Source organism: Triticum urartu, chromosome 7A (assembly GCF_056163025.1).
Source record: "Triticum urartu cultivar PI428250 chromosome 7A, HENAU_Tu73, whole genome shotgun sequence".
In the NCBI taxonomy this organism is placed as follows: Eukaryota; Viridiplantae; Streptophyta; class Magnoliopsida; order Poales; family Poaceae; genus Triticum; species Triticum urartu.
In genome coordinates, this window is record NC_141879.1 from 264,033,537 (window position 1) to 264,054,022 (window position 20,486).

Sequence of the window (20,486 nt, forward strand, 5' to 3'; positions counted from 1 at the left end):
TGAAAAACAATCAAAGCATCGGCGTAAACGCCGACCCAAGCCCCGCCTCGATAAAGACCCAGCCATTGAGCAGGATGAGCCGGTAGACGACGAGCATGCCTCAGAGAAACCGTCCCAACAGGACAACCCGGATAGAGAAACCAAACATCCCTCCCCCGGCGAAAATGGCATTCCGGACGACCCTACGCCGGACTAGCCCACGAAGCAGAAGAACCTCCACAAACGGCTCGTTGCAACCGCACGCAGCCTGAAAAAGCAGAAGCGGAAGCTAAAAACTGCGGAAGATGCACTCAGGATCAGATGGAGTAAAGTAATCAATACCGCAGACAAATACGGCGACAGTCGTCGCACTAAAAGCTATCCGAAGAGAAAGCTACTGCCTGAATTCGACGAGGAGGCCTTAGAGCCCTCACATTCCAAAAATGAGAAAGCCACACGGTCGGATAGATGACCCCATGGCCAGCATAAAGTGGCAAGCAGCGCTGCACTTAAGCCGGCATGCGACCCACTTAAGGATTCACATCATGGCCCAGCCAGGTCCATTTACGGGCCAAGAAAGCAAGCTCTCGTAAGCAATGCAATAAAGCCATTATCAGAATCCGGCACACCCAAATACAGGGGTGCCGCACCCCCCCTATGTTTCACTGATGAGGTCCTGGATTATGAAATTCCAGCGGGATTCAAACCCGTAAACATAGAGGCATATGATGGAACAATAGACCCTGGAGTCTGGATCGAGGATTATATCCTCCACATACATATGGATAGAGGAGATGACCTCCACGCCATAAAATACTTACCCCTCAAGCTTAAAGGGCCAGCCCGGCATTGGCTCAAAAGCCTTCCTGAAAACACAATCGGAAGTTGGGAAGAGCTCGAGGATGCTTTCCGAGCAAATTTTCAAGGGACCTACGTCCGCCCTCCGGATGCAGACGATCTTAGTCACATAACTCAACAGCCCGGAGAGTCAGCTCGGCAATTCTGGAATAGATTTCTTACTAAAAAGAATCAGATAGTCGACTGTCCGGGCGCTGAAGCCTTAGCGGCTTTCAGGCATAATGTCCGAGACGAATGGCTCGCCAGACACCTCGGCCAAGAAAAGCCAAGAACAATGGCCGCACTAACAAGCCTCATGACCCGCTTTTGCGCAGGAGAGGACAGCTGGTTGGCAAGATGCAACACCAGTGACCCAAGTACATCCGAAACTAGGGATGGAAACGGAAAACCGCGACGCAATAAGGACCATCGCCGGACTAAGGAAAAAAGTCCAAAGAGCACGGCAGTCAACGCCGGATTAAAAAGCTCACGATAGAATTAGAAAAAGCCGCCCCTCCAAGATAACAGGGACGACCTATCCAACCTAAACAAAATCTTGGATAGGATATGTCAAATACACAGCACTCCCGGAAAACCTGCTAACCATACCCACAGAGATTGTTGGGTTTTCAAACAATCCGGTAGACTCAATGCCGAACACAAGGGGCTCGACACACCAAGCGAAGACGAGGACGAACCCCAAAAGCAGAGTACCAGGAAACAAAAGAATTTCCCACAAGAAGTAAAAACAGTAAACTTACTCCACATAACAAAACGCGCGGCGCCCATAAAGGTACGCGCCCCACGGCCTATCCCAAAGGAATCCCGCCACTGGTTGTCAAAACCAATCATCTTCGATCATCTGGATTATTCTAGAAGTGTCAGGAACCCAGGCTGGACTGCCCTGGTACTCGATCCAATAATTGGCGGACTCCAGTTTTCAAATGTCCTTATGGACGGTGGCAGCGGACTCAACCTGATATATCAGGACTCAATCCGCCACATGGGGATCGACCCAAAAAGAATTTGCCACAGCAAAACCTCCTTTCAAGGAGTAACGCCAGGTCCGGACACCCATTGCATGGGTTTTCTCCGGCTCGAGGTTATTTTCGGCTCTGCCGATAACTTCCGTCGCGAAAAGCTGACTTTCCACATCATCCCATTCTCAAGTCGCTATCAAGCACTACTGGGACGCGAAGCTTTCGCCCGCTTTAACGCAATACCGCATTATGCATCTCTTATGCTTAAGATGCCCGGTCCACGCGGCATCATCTCCTTAAAGGGGAAGCAGTGAGAACACCTCCCCCAAGCGGAGGATTGTGCGGCCGCTTTAACGGCCCCACAATACAATAGCTTCACCAGCCAGAACATCGGAACAGGTCATTAAGACCACGGACACGGATAGACGAGTCCGGCACAAAAGTATCATTGATAAAGGCTTAGTGGCCATATACCCCTGCACTAGGGGCTTCACACGTATAAAATAAGAGACAATAAAGCTCAATTTTTCATATTTTACTTTACACTTTGTTTATTTCATATAACTTATGTTCGGCACGCCCCTTTTTCAACTTAGTTGCTCTCTTTTTACAGATGAACGTCGCGCTGCGCCCGTCCAGGATACGGCACAACGGAGACACAGGCGCAGACGTGCAGTAGGGACCCGTTCCAAGAATTCTTTTCAGATTAAGACCCTGCATAAACCTTTTTTACTGTCTCTTGTTGATACACATCCCCTGGTTCTATGACCAAGGAGGAGGCTGGCGTCTTGGCATGTGGCCACGTCAGAATTCTTGCGCGTACCTGGACACTAGGGGCTTATACCTCAGAGCGTTACCTCGCCCGCTCTCATAAAGACCGAATACCTTAGGGAGTGTTCGGCGTCGCGAGTTTGGCCTTATATGCATTAGCTCTGAGTCATGATTTTGGTCAAATGTTGGGTTGCCCGGCTCCTGTGTTCGGCCGCCTTACGTTCCGCTCTATCGGCTAAGGCGGCACCAGGAGAACTACTGCGATTGTGCCCTGGTTCGGCCAGGCGAGCACCTCAGTAGAGAAAGCTGAAAACCGACTATCATGATATGGCGTGAGATTGGTCAACCACTCGATGACTCTCCGGAATCTGTAGGATTCCTCCACATTAACGAAGGGCCGTTTCCCGGCCAGGCACATACGCGCCCCGAATTCGGGCGAGCGCAGTCGCCACCAGCGGCTACCTAAATAGTCCCATTGTCAAGCTCCTATGGCTAAGTGAAAGTGTTAAAGCATTATAGTCTGGTTGCCTAGCTCGCTGCGCTATCACCTCCTTTGTAGGACCAAGACGCTGGATTAAGTGTGAAAATGCGCCTTCTGCGAGCACCCCCGCACTATGTGCGTGGGGGCTGAAGCCAACGACTGCAATCTTTCAGATTTTGTATATATATCTTAAAACGGCCGCACAGGAGGTGTTCCAAATACTTGAAGGAACAAGTATAAAAGGCTACTACAATTCATCAAAATATTGCTTTATAATTACATATGCTATCAGAACATAGCATCCTTCGAGCACTGCGTCTCTATTACACGAGCGCCTTCAAGGACTTCCTGAAAATAGTGCTCGGAGGGTACTCGGCTTTTGTCCAAATCTCGGGATGCAACAACGGTGGTCTCCATTTCTGCCCAGTATGTCTTGACATGGGCAAGAGCCATTCGTGCGCCCTCTATGCATGCTGACCTCTTCATCGCATTGATACGTGGCACCGCGTCAAGGAATTGCTGCACCAAGCTGAAATAACTCTTCAGCTCTGATCTCCCCGGCCACAGATGATCCATGACGTACTTCATGGCGAGTCCGGACAATCTATTCAGTTCGGCCCATTGAGCCAGACGATCGTCCACTGCTAGTGGACGCTCTGGATTCTGGAACTGCGACCAGAAAAGCCTTTCCACTTCGCGATCTTCTTGATCTCGAAAGTATTCGGTCGCATCAGCATCACTCGCTGCCAAACCCAGATAGGTGTCCTCCGCACTCCACATCCAGTCCAACGGAGCAAACTTCGGATCGCAAAACTTCCTCCGTAGCATAAAGGGCTTTCCAGCCGCAATCTGTCCGGCCTGACGCAGCTCCTCCTTCGCAGCTCTCATCGCAGAGCGAGCATCCTTGGCATCAGCAACGGCCTTCTCTAAGTCCGTTTGTCTCGCCAGGTCTTCTTTCTCAAGAAACTTGCAACGGTCAGCAGCACTTTTTAACTTCACGGCCATCACGGCCATCTCCTTCTTGCTTCGGCAGTGAGCAGCTTGTTCGGCTCTCAGCTCTTCAAGGGCCTTCTCGGCAGCCGCATCACTTTTCCTGGCTTGTTCCTTAGCTCGGGCAAGTTCCGCCCGAAGACTCTCCACGGCGGCCGCACCATCTGCGTCAAGCACACACATTGTAAGATACTGGCATAAAGCTCCTCTTACCAGATGCCGCCCGAGGAATTGCATACCTTGAGCCTCATCAAGCTGCTCGTTGACGAGCGCGATGTCGGCATCTGCCATGTCAAGTTGCCGCTTTAGTTTGGCAAAATCATCAGTTCGGCTCGATTCCGGACACTTCGCCACCTGTATACAAAAGCGACATTTTAGACCTAGGATTATGATCCTCTGCACGCCGTCGATTTTGACAACGCACAGAGTCTCAGGGGCTACTATCTACACAGGGCGCATCTTGTTTATGCGCAACTGACAAAGAAGTACATTATCAAACGTACCTCAAAACCCATCAGCAAACTTCTGACGGCCTCATGCAATCCGCTTTCCGCAGACAAAATCCATCCAATCACCGTACCCATCAATGCACGGTGCTCCTCTGAGACAGAAGCTCGCCCCAGCAGGTCATTCCGAGAACTTTTTATTCTACACAAAAATAACACCATGGCAATTCTGCTGAAAACAGCGTCAGTCTGGGTTAGTTCCATTCAAATCATGCAAGTTAGAGTCCAAAACAAGGTCAAAAGAGTTTGGAAAAGTGGATACGTTGGAGACGTATCATGTGGTATGATGTTATGGCACTTGCTTACAAGCTTCTTTGCTCTCTTTTTCTTTGCTTAAAAGCTTATTCTTTTTTTGTATGGCCACTTATGCGAAATGCACAAACCAAGATGGCAATTGTGTATATGCGGGAACAAGCTTGTGACATAAGGGTTGGTACTATGATACCAAGATGATATGGTATGTATGCGATGGAAGGTGTAGATCAATGATCACTAATGTGCACAAGTAACGTTGCCGGCAATACTCAATGGCTAGTCTCGATAGGCAAGTGCCGCAAAATGGGCTAGGGGTTATCAATGCAATGTCAAGGAGAATGTACAATGATGGGATACCACAATACCAAGATGATATAGAGGTTACCGCCCGTGGCAATGATGAGTGGCGGTGCTCTTGATGTAGATACCAAGATGATGTAGACCCGTCCCTAATTAGCCAAAAGACCTTAGGAAACGGAAAAACCACGAAATCGAAATCTCAAATGTCAAATGGTGGTAGCGGGAACATGGTAGTGGTTTCAGAAGCTCAATGATGGGTTATGCGAGTCAGAGTTGAAGTGGTCGTCCCTAAGTAGCCGAAACACCTTAGGAGACACAAACCCCAACTCAAACAAGCTCAAACGAAAGTGGGTTAAGTTGGGGTGGCAGAAGTGTATGGTGGGCAAGCCTACACGAAAGTTATGGTGGTGGTTGATGAATAAGCAACCGTCCCTATGTAGCCGAAACACTTAAGGAGACTCGAATCACAACTCTAACAACCACAAATGGAATGGGGAACAAAATTGGTTAGGTTGCGGAAGGTTATGGTGGTTTTGTAGAAGATATGGTGGAAGCCCTAGGCAAAGATGCCAAAGTTCCAAAAACTTTATGGAGTCAAATGACGGTGGAACTATTTTTGTGCGATGGGGATGTCAATAGCTTCAAAACAAGCTAAAGAACGTCAAAATCGGACTCCGGATGAATTAGTTATGGTAAAAACGGTGAAATGAGGAAGGCTGACATCCCAGGGCCCGAACATCCGGCGCCAGACTGCGTGCAGAGTCGGGCCAGAGACCCATGTATCCCCTCCCCACTTGCCCCTTCGTGGTGGATCAAAATCAACAAAACATCATCAAACCAACAAATCACAAAAAAAATTGGGGCTATTTTTGGTGGGGATTTTCGAATTCAGGATGAAATCAAGCAAAAGAAGGCTAGAAATGGAGGGGGAAGACTCCAAATTCGTGATCAACCTGGCTCATGATACCATATGATACAAGGCTAACCCGGTGTAGGCCGATCTTTCATGATTGGAGTGGATTCCCTCGAAGAACACGATGAACACGTGGAAGAACGAAGAGAAATCACAAGGGGAAACAGTCAAGAACAAGTCCAATCACACATCCACTAGACAATCAAACACACAAGATCCACAAGGTACATGAACAACAGAAGGAAAGATACAAGATAGAGTTCACCACCAAGAGGAGGTCTTGATGATATCCTAGACGGATCTTCCCGTGAGGGGTCTTGATGATATCCCGCAGGATCTTCTCACATGGAGGTCGTGAACTCCATGGGAGTGGTAGTCTCTCTCTCTCTCTCAAGAGTAGAGGTAGGTAGGAGCAAAGCTCACATACAAATGAGCTATCATATTTGCTAACCCTAAATAGAGGATGGGGAAGGAGTATATATAGTCTAAGCCACGAAGGGGCAAGTGGGGAGGGGATACATGGGCCTCTGGCCTGACTCTGCACGCAGGCAGGCGCCGGATGTTCGGGTCGGGGGCCGGATGTCCGGCCGTTCGCGGGAGGCCAGATGTCCGGCCTGGGACATGTCGTTCCAGTCCTTCTCTGGATAGACGTTGCCGGATTTCCGGGTAGGATGCCGGATGTCGGGCCGTTGTTGAAGCGCCGGATGTCCAGCCACTGATGTTTTCGGCTGTCTGTTGGGTAGCTCCTGCGCGGCTGCCTAGGCACCGGATGTCCGGCCTCTGGCCCGGATATCCGGCCACTATAGCTTCAGCAACTCCGTCTTATTTCGTCGTCGCTTCCAGGCTTCCCTCGCGGATCATGTGGTTGTTCCTTGGCGCTTGCACTCCTCCTCAACATCCGTGAAGCTCCGACAATATCTATGCATGCACATGGGAGAAGTGTCAAGTAGTATACCATCCTCGAAGGGGTCAAGTGAGCACATGTAAAGGAGATGATTCACCTTTGTGTATGTGAAGTAGATGTCACACGTGTCACTCGCCGAACGGGCTCTTGACATGGTGATGTACAGGATGCTCCGCATCACAATCCCTTTCTCGCCACGAGTAATCGCATTGAGGGTTGTGTAGTTGCAGTCGGAATACAACAGTTGCACTCACCGTCTGCAGGTGCTGCAAGATGTCGGAATTGACCGCGGAAGCAATGTTGCATCGACTGCCTTTTTGTGTGCTGGAAACAGCCACGGGAGATGTTGTATCCATGGGTGCCATGTGCTGGAACCGGCATGGAAGGAAGCTGGAACGACAAGGGCTTTCGCCGACTGCGTTTACTGGAACCAGCAACTTCATTTATTGAAACCGCAACCAAATTTTCTGGAACCAGCGCCTCAAGCGTGGACTAGCCACGGTGGAGAGTAACATACACTAGTAACATACACATATCCCTAGACTATGTTACTACCTTCGTAGTGGGTAGTAACATAAGTGTGGTGTTATGCAAAGCTTTATTTATTAGGTTATAAACTCATATTGTATTGGTATGTGTGATGTTACTTCTAGTATGAGTAACTAGCTAAGTTACTTAAACTATCTCTCTTCTCATTAACTCATTGTCACATAGGCAAATTTACTGAGTTGGACTCGATGTTACTGCTGAAGATCCTCCCACTGTGGCTAGAAATGCTACAACCCGCCGCAATGAAAGCTAGGACCGGTGTCAAATTTTGTTGGAACCAACATATTCCTCGATGGCGACCACAAGCACGACGAATACTTTTTTTGCTGCATCCGCAGAGCGCAAAAGCTACAACCAGTGACGACTTTGTTGAAACACGACGAACCAACGATGGCGAGTGGCGGCGACGGGAGTCATGAGCAGGCCAAAGATTGGGGTGGCGAAAACGAGCGGAGCAGGAACCATGGTCCATCAGAGCTGCATATTGTGGCGTCTGGGAGCAGGTTTAGCTTAGCTACATCTAGGCTATGTCCCAGCACGTCGAGTGCCGGTGCACGACGGCGAGTGGTGCGTAGACGCCGTGGGACGTGAAGCTACGTGTGCGCGTGGTGGTGTATCTGTTTTTCCCCTTACTCGTGACCACGAACCGCGGGAGGAACAGGGCGAGAGAGACAACCCCATGCAATCCTGTGTGTCAGGAGGGCAGCTGATCCAAAGGATGTAGGGCGACCAGTCGGCCGGCACCTAGCATCGGCTAAACCGAATTGTTACAAGAGAGTTAGCAATCAGTTTGATGCTAAAATAGCAAACTTGGAATCTCAAACTGCAGAGCATAAACCATGCCCATGGCACTGCCAAACTAATACGACACATCGATTGCTATCTACTACATGATGACGCTAGATTTACCGGTGGAGGTCAAGCAGAAAATTGATGCCCTCAGATGTGCTTTCCTTTGGACAGGTTGTGAGAAGGTCACCGGTGGAAAATGCAAGATAAACTGGAAGCAAGTGTGCAAGTCCAAGATGCATGGAGGGCTTGGAATCCTAAATCTTGACAAATTTTCCACTGCCCTTCGCCTTCGATGACTGTAGGATGAGTGGCTTCATCCAGACAAGCCATGGGTTGGCTTGGGAACCCCTTGTGATGACAATGACCGAGATATCTTTGCCGCAGCTACCAAGGTCCAAATTGGGGATGGCATGCGTGCCAAGTTTTGGGAGTCCCCTTGGCTCGATGGGATTAGGCCCAAGGACATAGTTCCTAAAATCTATGGCTTGTTGAAGAAGAAGAATTGCTCGGTTCGATTGGCTCTGCACGACAATTTTTGGACTTCCTAGGTGGACATTACTCAGGGCATCACCGTCGAACATCTCTTTGAGTTTGTCACCCTCTGGGAGAGGGTCTCCCATGTCCACCTTAACGTTGACATGCCCGACACTATCACTTGGAAGTTCACTACTAACGGCCACTACTCGGCGGCGGCGGCCTACAAAGCGCAGCTTTATGGTCATACTGACACGACCATGATTCCGACCGTTTGGAAGATTTGGGCATCTCCTAAATGCAAGTTCTTCGCATGGCTGGCAATCAACAATAGGATTTGGACGGCAGACAGGCTTCAGCGTCGTGGGTGGCCAAACTGTAATCTTTGTCCACTATGCAAGCAAGTTCAGGAGTCAACAACCCACCTTCTATTCCAATGCCGATACACTATCAGAGTTTGGCGTATGATCAAAGATTGGCTTGGTCTCCATGATGTGCATCCTTCCAATTGGAGTGATGCGACTTCCATAAAAGAGTGGTGGAGCCACAATGCTAACAAGAAGACCCAATCGCGAAGGCCGCTTGCTTCCTTGATGCTGCTCATCTCTTGGGAGTTATGAAAAGAGAGGAATGCACAAATCTTTCGTAACAATCCGGTGGGAGTCGCCGTTGCTAGGATTAAAGGAGCGAGGCATTTGAATAACATAATGCCGCGAGAGTGATTGTTGTAATTCAGCCTTGCACCTTAACCTCTAAAACTTCTCTCTCAATCAATGAAAATGGTAAATCTTTTGCCTAGTTTCAAAAAAAAAATGAACGGATACTCAAACAAACACAGGCCACAAAACTCAGAACAAGCTCTTGTTCAAGCACAATAACAGGATCTTGACACTTCATTTTTCGTGTTTCGAGTTCCTTGGCCTCTAAACATTTCTTTCGTGAAAAATTCACGAATACAACGCCAAAACTGTCTTTTCGCAAAAGAAAGAAAAACGCCAAACTGTCTGGCGGTACAGCAGGAGCAACACTTGTCGCTGAATCAAAACGCTTCATGTACAGAATCTCAAGTGTGCCCGTTGGCCGTCGTATCATCTGATATGCAGCACAACCTTACAGACAATAAAACCTCAACTAGTGTCACTAGCAGTTTAGTGGCCAGAAATCTCGCCAATAAAACCATGCTGGCATGACAGCAAAACGAATAAGTGAATCCTATCTTCTGCGCTTCCTGATCATAGCCCAAAACTATGAAGGAGGAGTTTCACATTACAAAGGAACAACATAAGGCAGAGCAACTACATCAGCAGAATCGATCAGCTGTGCTTCAGCCCAGACCTGGGGTGCTTCTGCGGCCTCAAGCATCGTTGTTTTCTGGTGAACACGGTCTCCCGAAAACAGCCAGTCTTGATCAATGTACTCTGAGCGGTCGTCGGCCGCTGGTACGGAGTACACATGGCTCAGATACTTGGTATCAGGGTGAGCTGGCGTCAGAGAGACTTCACTGCTGCCATAGCTGGATGGAGAGACTGCAGAATTGTGTTCCTCTAGGTTGAGGAGGCCGGTCATGCCATTTTTGATGCATTCCTTGCTATCTTCAAGCATGCCTGCCTCACGAGGGTTTGTGCCCACTGGTAATGTAGGCGCAGTTCCTTGAGAATGCTTCAACATTTCCCCATTCACACAAAGATGATTGGCAGGAGACGTCCTTGGCATCTTAGTCATTGGCATACTTTGATGATCTGCCAACATTATGGAAGTGAGCCTAAAATAAAATCAAAATCATAGCTACAAGGCTATCTAAATCTAAGCGTATGCTTCCAAGGAGAACACACACATATAAAATCAGCCCCGCCATAATGAGTAAAGAAACTCACCATGTAGAGAACTGTTAGCGTTTAAGCCTTTCCTTTTCTTGAAATCATCAGAAGTGAACTTGTTCCCATTAAGATGAGCCAAGTCCATTAGATCATGAATATAGTTCTTGCTTGCCCCATCTCCGTCAAGCTCTCTGTGTTTCTGTTCATCTATAGCACTTCTTTTCTCCCTGGTTTTGCCTTCATTACCATCTTTAGCCTTTCTTTTCCTTACATTGCAATCTCTATCTGTGTCTTTAACAACCTTCTGATTTACACCATGCCTTTTATCTCCATCTTTAACACTCTTCTGATGATTAGCTTTTGCCTCCTTAATCTTTGCAATCCCTTGATCTGCTCCACTTTTGCCTCTTGCCGATTGCTTATCCATCCCGAAATGAAAATTGTCGGCATTCCCATTTTTATTCTCTGCCATCCACTTGGTGCTCACGCTGTCACTTTTTCCATATGCAGAATGAGAAGAACCATCTGGATGTTGGTCCACTTGTTCAGTTCTCTGCGCAGCATTTGCACTTGGCGTAATTCTGCACTTCTGTTGAGAGGCTGTGGTAGTAACAAATATACCTTTAGAGCTATCCTGTTGCAGGCCCACTCCACTACTACCATGTATTCTGGTAGAACGTTTTTCAGCTGACCCAAGTTGAAGGCTGGTACCACTCAAGATTCCAGTTTTATTCTTTCCCTTTTCACTGGCATGATTGTGCTGAGCAATTTGCCTGGATTTCCCATTCACTCTACTGATAGAAGTTCGTTCCTTCTCTTTAGAACCTACAACACCAAAGGACTCGATGCTTCGAGGAAGCAACTTGCCAGTATTACTCCTGGTGCGGTTTGCATGACCTTCTTGGCCTGTGATCTGGGTAGCCAACTCATCTTTATGTTTGCTATATTTGACTGCTTCATTATGCACTGTCTGTTTGGGTCTTCTATTGTCAAGATCATCCTTCTTCTGGGTTCCCAGTTCCAAATTTTGTCTTTTGTCTTTATCTCTTTCTTTCTTCTCTCTCCTATCTTTGTGCTTCTCTCTTTTGTGTTTCTTCTTGTGCTTATCTTTCCTATAAGCACGATCCTTTTCTTTTCTTTCTCTTTTGCCCCCATCCGTCTTTTCCTTTTTGTGCTTCTTTGCCTTGTGATTTTCCTGAAAAAAGTTGCCACAGATTAATTGTTAATAACAGTAAATGTAGAAATGGTGCCACAGGTTGAATATTAATACAATTAAACCAAATAAAGGTAAAAGAGTACATATTCAATACAAACAATAATAAAATCAAGACCTCACTGCGGTTTTCTATCAAACACCATCATGTTACATGCACAGATAATCAGCCATATATGTTACACCAAGCTTGATGATCGAGGATATATTGCATTGATCTAAGCCAGGATTTAAGTTCCGTGTGGACGAATAATTCTAGAGATGGATCACAAGGAAAGCATACTTCAAGTAGACCAACGTCTCCAAGAAAACATTTACACTTTATACCCATGTACTCTAGGTAATACAAGAATAGTAGGAACGTGCATTAATAGTTAGTACAAAGCATTATAAGATAGTAAAAAGTGGATATCCAAGTCTTGCCATATTAGCAGGGTAGCCATTTTCATAGTAGTAGAGGCTAGAGAAACAATTTCAGCAAGGGCAACATGAAATTTGAACATATGGGTATTTTGTAGATCACGGATTCACGGTATAAAGATTAGTTAGTGAATATCTTAATGATCCAGCATAACTGAAGCATATGAACTATCGTGAGGATAGGCTGTCCTTCTAAGGCAGGAAATAGTGTTGCTCTAAAAAATAACCACCCATCCCAAATTCCCAACCTAGATTACAAAGGGGCAAATATAAAGAGAAATACTGTAGGGCTGGTCTTTTCCTGTTTTATGTTTTGTGACAGTAAAAGGAACATGTCTGCTAGCAATAAAAAATATATAGGCTTTTCTAATCTTTAAATAAGCAAATGTTCTCCCCCTCTTTATAATTAATTAAGCCTCAAACATTAATTAAGCCTCGAACATTTTGCAAATATGTGAGCTAGTTCCATAGTATCATGGAATGCTATATAAGTTGCTTCACTACATACGAACTTATGGCCACCTTCCTTGTAAGCAAAGAACAAGAAAATAATCTAAATACTGTAGCTGTGACTCCTGCTAGATACAGACAATATTTCAAAAACACGCACACAAAATGGCAAACAGTCTCTACACAAGAAAATAACCTCACTAACAAGAATATATCAACATCCACTCTCTATTTGCAATAGATGAAGATGATTCAGTACATGTTAACCCGCAAACAGCAGGACAAGTCCCTTCTCATTTCAGGCATGTTCATCCTCTCACCGACTGTATAGTTAGTCTAGCACCGCCTAGTTGTGTGAAGCATAAAGTGCAGCCTTATTTGCAAGTGATTTTAAAGGTAAAAGCATGAACCTTCTTTAGCAGATCCTTATGCTCACTCCTGGGCTTTGCCTCATACCCGGGAGGCGGGAATGGGAAGCACCGAGACATTGTGTGACGCAAAGCAATCGAACAAGCTCTCCAGATTCTTCGCATGCACCATATCCAGCTGCAGCAACCCTGCAAAGCTGGATTTGCGCGATTCCACGGCTCAAGTTACCACACACAGACTGGTTCCTCAGACAAACCAACTCCCGATTATGCTTCTGCTTGCAGCAATTAAGCGACTGCTCCCCAAAACCACCAAGAACCTGCTCCGGCGAACACGACAAGACCACTATAAGCTCTGATCGGCAAGCAAGATAAGGCTAATCTACTCTCTAACTGGAGCGAAATCCAAGTGGTAGCGAAAATAGTAAAGTACAGTCCTCTTCCATCTGCTCACTCCCCAGGCTTTACTCCCCACCACCGATCCCCAACCACAGCCACAGCAAGTGGAAGGACAACCCCGGGCCGGCTCCGCGATCTGAAGCACCAGTCTCGCCGAACGTCGCAGCAGTGGCGCCGGAGACGCCGCGCATCAACCCCGAACGCGACAGGACCCAGCCGCCCTGGACACCGCAGAAGAAGCCTCCGGTGACTCCACGGCGGCTCCACAGAAATTCCTCGGTCAAGATGTGACGGGAAGCCGCGATGCGAGGATCGCAGACCCGGTAGAGGTGGATTCTCGCGCGAACAACGGCGGGATCCCAGCGGTGGAGCGCTCAATCCGAGCGAATTCCTTCCGGCCGCCGCACGCGGTAGGACTCGTGCGGATATTTTGCCAGGAGGAAGAGGAATGGAGCGTGGGCTGTATCCTCTTCCGTCCTCCTCTTGCTAGCCTTGCTTCGCCGCACCGAAGATCCCCAAAGCAGCAGTATCGATAGTGAGGTTCACTTCCGATTGCGTAACCAGGCCATGTGTGGTGGCAGGCGTCTTTGGGCAACTAAGTGTATTCAGGCCCTGTTTGATTTATAAGTCCTACGACATTTTCTAGTCCCAACTAAAAAGTCTTAGGCCCTATTTGTTTCATAAGTTCTAGGATTTTTTTAAGTCTCAACTTATAAGTCATAGAGTCTCTACCTGTTTGTTTACAGGGACTTATAAGTCCTGAATCCCTACCTGGACTTATAAGTCCATGTTGCACCGCTGCAACGAGGCTCAGGAGAGGGCCTGTCCGGCGATTGGAGGCACCGCTGCAACGAACTGAGGCAGACAGAACCGAGGCGGGGCGGCGACGGCGCGACGACGGGGCGAGAGGCGGGGCGGCGACGGGGCGAGAGGCGGGGCGGCGACGGGGCGAGAGGCCGGGCGGCGGCGGCGACGGGGCGAGAGGCCGGGCGGTGGCGGCGACGGGGCGAGAGGCCGGGCGGCAACGGGGCGACGACGGGGCGAGAGGCGGGGCGGCGACGGGGCGAGAGGCCGGGCGGCGGCGGCGATTGGACCGAGAGGCAGGCGGCATGCGGGGAACGAGCCTGGAGCGACGTGGGGTAGGTCCGGCTCGGGATAAGTCCCAATAAGCTCCTCCCTGAGAGTCTTATTTGATAAGTCCCAAATCACCACAATAAGTCCCAATAAGTCCCTTGTGTTTGGTTTAGGTGGGACTTATAGGGACTTTTTTAAGTCCCTAAACCAATAGGTCCCTGGAAACAAACACCCTCTTAGTCCTAAAATTTTTTCTAGTCCCAACTAAAAAGTCCTTAGTCTCTAAAAAGTCCCTCTCTGTTTGTTTCCAGGGATTAAAAAGTCCTTAATCCCTTCTTAGAGGTTATTAAATGACCATGTTACCCCTAGTATACAGAAAAATAACAACCAAACAACACCATGGGACGGCGGGCCAATGGGTGCATGGAGGGGCATTGTTGGAAAAGTCTTAAAAAAGACTCTCCTTGAAAGTCTTCTTCATTTAGTCCCAAAAGGCAACTTTTAATCCTAGTAGCCCCTCCTGTTTGGTTAAAAGGACTTTTTCTACAAAAGTCCCTCGAAACAAACACCCATTCATTCTTTCTTCAGTAATTTTTTTTGCGAGATCAATAATAATTTATTCCAATAAGATAGAGTTATAGCATCTCCAGCCAAGTCCCCAACAAGCCCCCCAAGGCCTTTTTTATCGCTAGCGTCGAAAAATCGGCTCAGACGCGCCCCCAGAAGCCCATTTTCTGTCGATTAGGGCCGAATTTAACGCTGGCGAACCCAGGCCGAACCCGACGTGCTGGGGGCGCCCGGGGCGCTGGAGAAAACAGTTTTGGCACGAAAACCTGGCGAGCCCACCGAGTCAGCAACCCGCCCGCGCGTGTTCGTCGTCCTCATCGCTTCGGTTTCCCGCGGGGAATCAATGCGAAGGCTGACCGGCGGTAGCCTTCCATTGATTCCTCACAGGCGGCGCAGTGATGCCGCCGCGACACGCGCCCCGCCCCCTCCCGCCACGCGTACACACGTCTGTCGCCCGCTCGCCGGCTATAAAAGCCGCCCCTCCCTCGCGGTGGACACACTCTCCTTCGCCCGCAGTCCCTCTCTTGCCGCCGACACCCCCATCTCGTCTCTCTCTCTCTCCCCGTCTACATCCACCGCATCTACTATAGCCACTGTTCAAGATATCTTCCGGTATGTCGATAAATCGGCCGATTTATCGCTTACCGCTGTCAGACCGATAAGATAAATTAGTCGATAAATCAGCCGATATGGTGATAAATCGACCGATATGCCGATAAACTGGCCGATTTACCCCTTATCATGGGTCGACCGATAAGTTCCTGATAAGCGATATCCCCAACATTGACTATAGCCAATGGGAGAGCGATTCCCCGGCGATGGAGCGGTAGCCAATGACTTCGGCCGCCGCCACCAGCACGAGTGGGAGGCCTACCTTCTGTAGGAGGCGAACTACCCGGTGCCGCCTGACATGCGCGTGCCGGGGCGGTGGAGGCTCAGTGCCGGAGGCGTCCCCGTCCCCCTGCAGCCGACCGAAGCCGACCGCTTCCATGCCGAAATCGCGCGTATTCGGGCCTCCCTGCCGGAGGAGGTGCGGGGCCTCCCAGAGTATGCCGCCAGCAATCACACGTACTGGGCGGCGTACTTTCAATGCCGCCATGAGGAGCAGCTCGCCTCCACCAACAACGCGCCGGTGAGGGGCGCCACAACACCGACAGCCGCCGCCTGTGGTGGGGCGCCTCGGGCGCATGCTCCACGCCGTCCTCGAGCACCTCGAGGGCGGCAACGAGCCGCCGCTCGAGTACCCGGCGGCCCTGTCCCCGGACCCCCACCGGAGCGGCAGCCCTTGGTTGCTGAGGCGCATGACGGGTGGGTCCTCTTCCTCCTCCTCCTCTCGCTCTTCCAGTTCGTCGGCGCTCGCCAACGTCAAGCCCGAGCCCGCCGAGGACGGGGCCCCTCTGCTCCCTCCTCCCGCCTCGTCAAGCCGAAGACGGAGCCGGAGCCGTGAAGAAGGATCACGTGGACATGGCCGCCAACGACGAGGCTGCCCTCAAGTGGGCGCGGGAGGACTACGTCCCACTGGAGATGGAGCGCCAGCGCCGCGCCTTCGAGGAGATTGCTGCTCGGAGCCACGACCACGACGAGCGTGGCGTCATCGTTGAGGGAGTCCTGGACTAAGGGGTCCTCGGGCGTCCGGCCTGTTGGACATGGGCCAGACTGATGGGCTATGAAGATACAAGACCGAAGACTTTCACCCGTCTCCTGATGGGACTCTCCTTGGCGTGGATGGCAAGCTTGGCGTTCGAATATGAAGATTCCTTTCTCTGTAACCGACTTTGTATAACCCTAGTCTCCTCCAATGTCTATATAAATCAGAGGGTTTTAGTCTGTAGAAACAATCATAATCACATAGGCTAGACTTCTAGGGTTTTAGCCATTACGATCTCGTGGTAGATCCACTCTTGTAACCTATATACTCATCGATATGAATCAAGCAGGATGTAGGGTTTTACCTCCATCAACAGGGCCCGAACTTGGGTAAACATCGTGTCCCCTGTCTCCTGTTACCATCAACCTTAGACGCATAGTTCGGGACCCCCTACCCGAGATCCGCCGATTTTGACACCGACATTGGTGCTTTCATTGAGAGTTCCACTGTGACGTCGAAGTCAGGGTTGATGGCTCACCTTGTGATCAAGGACAATATCACCGCCGAAGGAGCTCTGGCCCCAGGCCAAACCCTCCGGCTGGGTGGCTTCATCATGACCGCCCGTTCGGCTGGTGAGCCGACGATGACTTCTCGGGTCATCGAAAATCGCCTTCGAATTGACTCCGAATACTCCAAACGGATGGATCCAACAGAATTGTCGTCCTTGAACGAACTCCTGGATCGCATCGCCGCCTTGGGGGTTGCTACAGACTACGATCGGATTGGGCTTAAACCCGATCAGAGAGAAATCAAATCTCCACCGATCACCCATCAGATAACGCTAGTAGAGGAGCAAAACAACAAGTCTCCCTCTATACTGAGGACGAACTATGTTCGGATCTCCGAGCTCGAAGAGCCGGATACATATCCGCGGAACGGCATGCCTTGCTCTCCAAGCCCGGAATCAGACGGTAGACCTGAAAAATCGATCGATCTCCCGGAGCCCGAACTATCAAGTAGGAAATTTCTCAAACTCCGGATCCCAAATTGGGTCAGGATTCGGATTAAATCCACCCACCCACCCAGATATACGCGATCTCACATATCTACGGCAGCAGTCTCAGGAAACAGTCCATCACTTTTGGGACATATTCCTCCTTGTCAAGGACAAGATTAAAGATTGCCGCAACGAAGACGTGCTCTCAATATTCTGCAGTAATTGTACGGATGAAGGTATCCTCAACGCCATCAACCGCCATCACGTGTTACACTTCGCGGACTTGGCAACCATAGTACAGAAGTACCGCGCAATGGAAAGTACCTGGAAAACTCAGGCAACTCACTGGGAACCACCAGTTTCCATGCAACCCTTCGTCCGGGCAAAAAGGATGCGCCCTCACGGGGCGTCCGACACAGCAATAAAGAAATCTAAACCCATTACGGGGCGCAGCACTGTTCTAGAGGGATGGCTCGATAGGCCATGCAAAATACACACAACACCGGATACCATACCTACCCACAGCCTTAGAGCATGTTGGATACTCTGGTAAGTGGCCAAGAGTGGCGAGGATATCCTCACCAAAAATACCTCAGAGCAACACCCCCCGGAAGGCGACGACCTCAGGGTATTGACGGTCTTTGAGACTTTCGCTTCAAACAATCGGCGCAAAAGGGCCCTCCGCGACCTCGTCGAAGTCTGCCAAGTCACAGCAATACACCCTTGGAACGACACGGCCATAACCTTCAATGCCAGTGACGAACCAAAATTCCGGACAGCCCGGGCACCAGCCGCCCTGGTTCTCAATCCAATTGTGGACGGCTTTCGGCTCACCAAAGTGCTCATGGATAGCGACGACGAGGCACCACCGCCAACCAAACCCGTCCGCCAAGGTGACAGGTGTAGCAAGGTCGACGGCGACGTGAAGAAGGAGGAGGACGATGATGACGGCGGCGGCGACTACAGCACTTTTGGCAAGCTCTTCGGCGTGTGGGCGGCGCGACGTAGTAGTAGTTGTTGTTTTCATATTGTTTTTAAATTATGTTTCCATTATGTAAAAAACAATGGAACGCCTAAATTTCACCCAATTCCGTGTCGTGTTCGACCGAATTTTGGCCGAGTATGGTTTTTTTAAAATGACGTCTGGGGCGACCTTGGCGCGGCAGCTGGAAAACCTACCGCCCCCATGCCGAATTTATCGCCGGTTCGCCCCTAGGCGACGCTATTTCAAGCCCCTGGGGGTCGAACGGCTGGAGATGTTCTTACAATCCTCCAGCAAGAGTTCTTCGGTACATAAGGGTATTTTACAGAGCCAGCTGTGTAGCTCGCTCAGAGCGACTATATCTTGCCAGGCAATCTGCAACGCTATTTTGAGACATATGTAATTTCTAGGGAATAAACACTCTAACAATCATAAGGGATTTAATCTCAGCTACTAAATAACCATAAACTGAACGATCTAAACTAGAATTGAAAAGACATGATATAGCAGATGACGCATCAGAATGAACCGTGACTGATAGTTCTATGTGCTGACGAGCGAGCGTCATACCAATCATCAATGCATGAACCTCAGTCTCCAAAGCGTCCCTATAGTGAATAGATATCGATAAGCAGATAAGACAGCTAAGCCGTCATGTCTTTGAAGAATCATCCCCACCACCACCGTATAATTTTTCTCCAAAAAAGCTCCATCAACAGACAAAGCATCCATATCGTGTGGCGGTGTAGGCCACGGATGCACCTGCGACGTAATAGCAGGCTCGCGTCTTTCCCGTATCTTTTCCACCACCATCTTCCCTTTCAATATTTCTTCTATTTTATATGTTAGAAGAGATCGAGAGGGATTGGTGGAATCGTTGTTTTATTGCTTGAGCCTCATGGGCATATATATAGGAGTACATTGGAGTACAAGTCAAGGCAGGAACAAATCCTACACTATCCTATGTTTCCTAAATAAACATTATACTCAACACCCCCCCCCCCCCCGCAGTCACAACGGTAGCGATGCAGACGGTGAGACTGGAGAAGAATCCGATGGCAAGCCGACGGACACCCCCCCACACCCACACACAGTTGTAACGGGCAATGCATCGCGAAGTCATGGCTGGAGTGGATGGTTTGTCGATTGTCCGAGTGACGCTCTAGGCCCATCTGATATGTGGACCCCATGCTTTATGATCTTTGACCCTTTGTGGGCCTACCTGTTATGTGTGTCTCCAACATTAGCCCCCGAATCAGTTGTGATTTTGAAGAACGAGTTTGTGAAAGACGCAATTTGGCCCGAGTGATTACAGAAATAATCAGTACCCATCATAGCGCTTTCAGACAACCAAGGTTTGAACAAAATATCAATGGATTCTGGCATTGCCCTTCCCGACTGACGTGGGATAAGTGTCCGCGAGGAGCAACTTGGTGACATTCGTTCATCTCTAGGAAGAGGTTAACTCGTGATCAGAGTATGTGTGTGTGTGTGTGTCATTAAATCCGGTCAACAGGATTGACGCATGGACTGTTCTCTCGGAGAGATGCCATTCTTATCCCAGGGGAACGTCAATACGAGTCGGTTCTAGATCCAAACTTGTGAGTTTCACGCTTTGAGTCCTAGAAGAATGTAACGCCCCAGATATACTTTCCCAATTTGTACTCCAACTCTTGCCGTTTCCGGCGTTAAGTTATATTTATTTCCTCGGGTTCGGGTTTTGTCTCCGTGTGTTGTTTTCTTTTTCATGCATCTCATATCATGTCATCATGTCATCATGTTGTCATCCTCGGGTTCGGGTTTTGTTTCCGTGCCTCTTTTGAGGATGATGAGTAAGGGAGTTTTGATATTTATGTTATGCTCTATCCATCCATGTCCTT

The 20,486-nt window shown here is 49.2% G+C and overlaps 1 protein-coding gene across 1 annotated transcript; it reads right to left on the reverse strand.

Annotated features, from left to right (window-relative positions):
* Window positions 1-9,766: 9,766 nt before the first annotated feature.
* On the reverse strand, window positions 9,767-13,985 carry LOC125529143 (myb-like protein X). Its single transcript, XM_087534483.1, has 3 exons — window positions 13,042-13,985; window positions 10,606-11,743; window positions 9,767-10,470 (listed from the first exon to the last, which is right to left on the reverse strand). Exons 1-3 carry the CDS (start codon window positions 13,162-13,164, stop codon window positions 9,998-10,000), a joined length of 1,734 nt encoding a protein of 577 aa, XP_087390609.1. The 5' UTR covers window positions 13,165-13,985; the 3' UTR covers window positions 9,767-9,997.
* Between the last annotated feature and the right edge of the window lie 6,501 nt (window positions 13,986-20,486).

What these genes read in the sequence shown, in the direction of transcription:
- LOC125529143 (XM_087534483.1), bottom strand. Translation starts at nt 13,164, where the DNA reads ATGCGAAGAATCTGGAGAGCTTGTTCGATTGCTTTGCGTCACACAATG. An exon ending in ATAAGGATCTGCTAAAGAAG is followed by an intron (nt 11,744 to 13,041) that starts GTTCATGCTTTT and finishes AACTTTTTTCAG; the next exon opens with GAAAATCACAAGGCAAAGAA. An exon ending in CGCTAACAGTTCTCTACATG is followed by an intron (nt 10,471 to 10,605) that starts GTGAGTTTCTTT and finishes TAATGTTGGCAG; the next exon opens with ATCATCAAAGTATGCCAATG.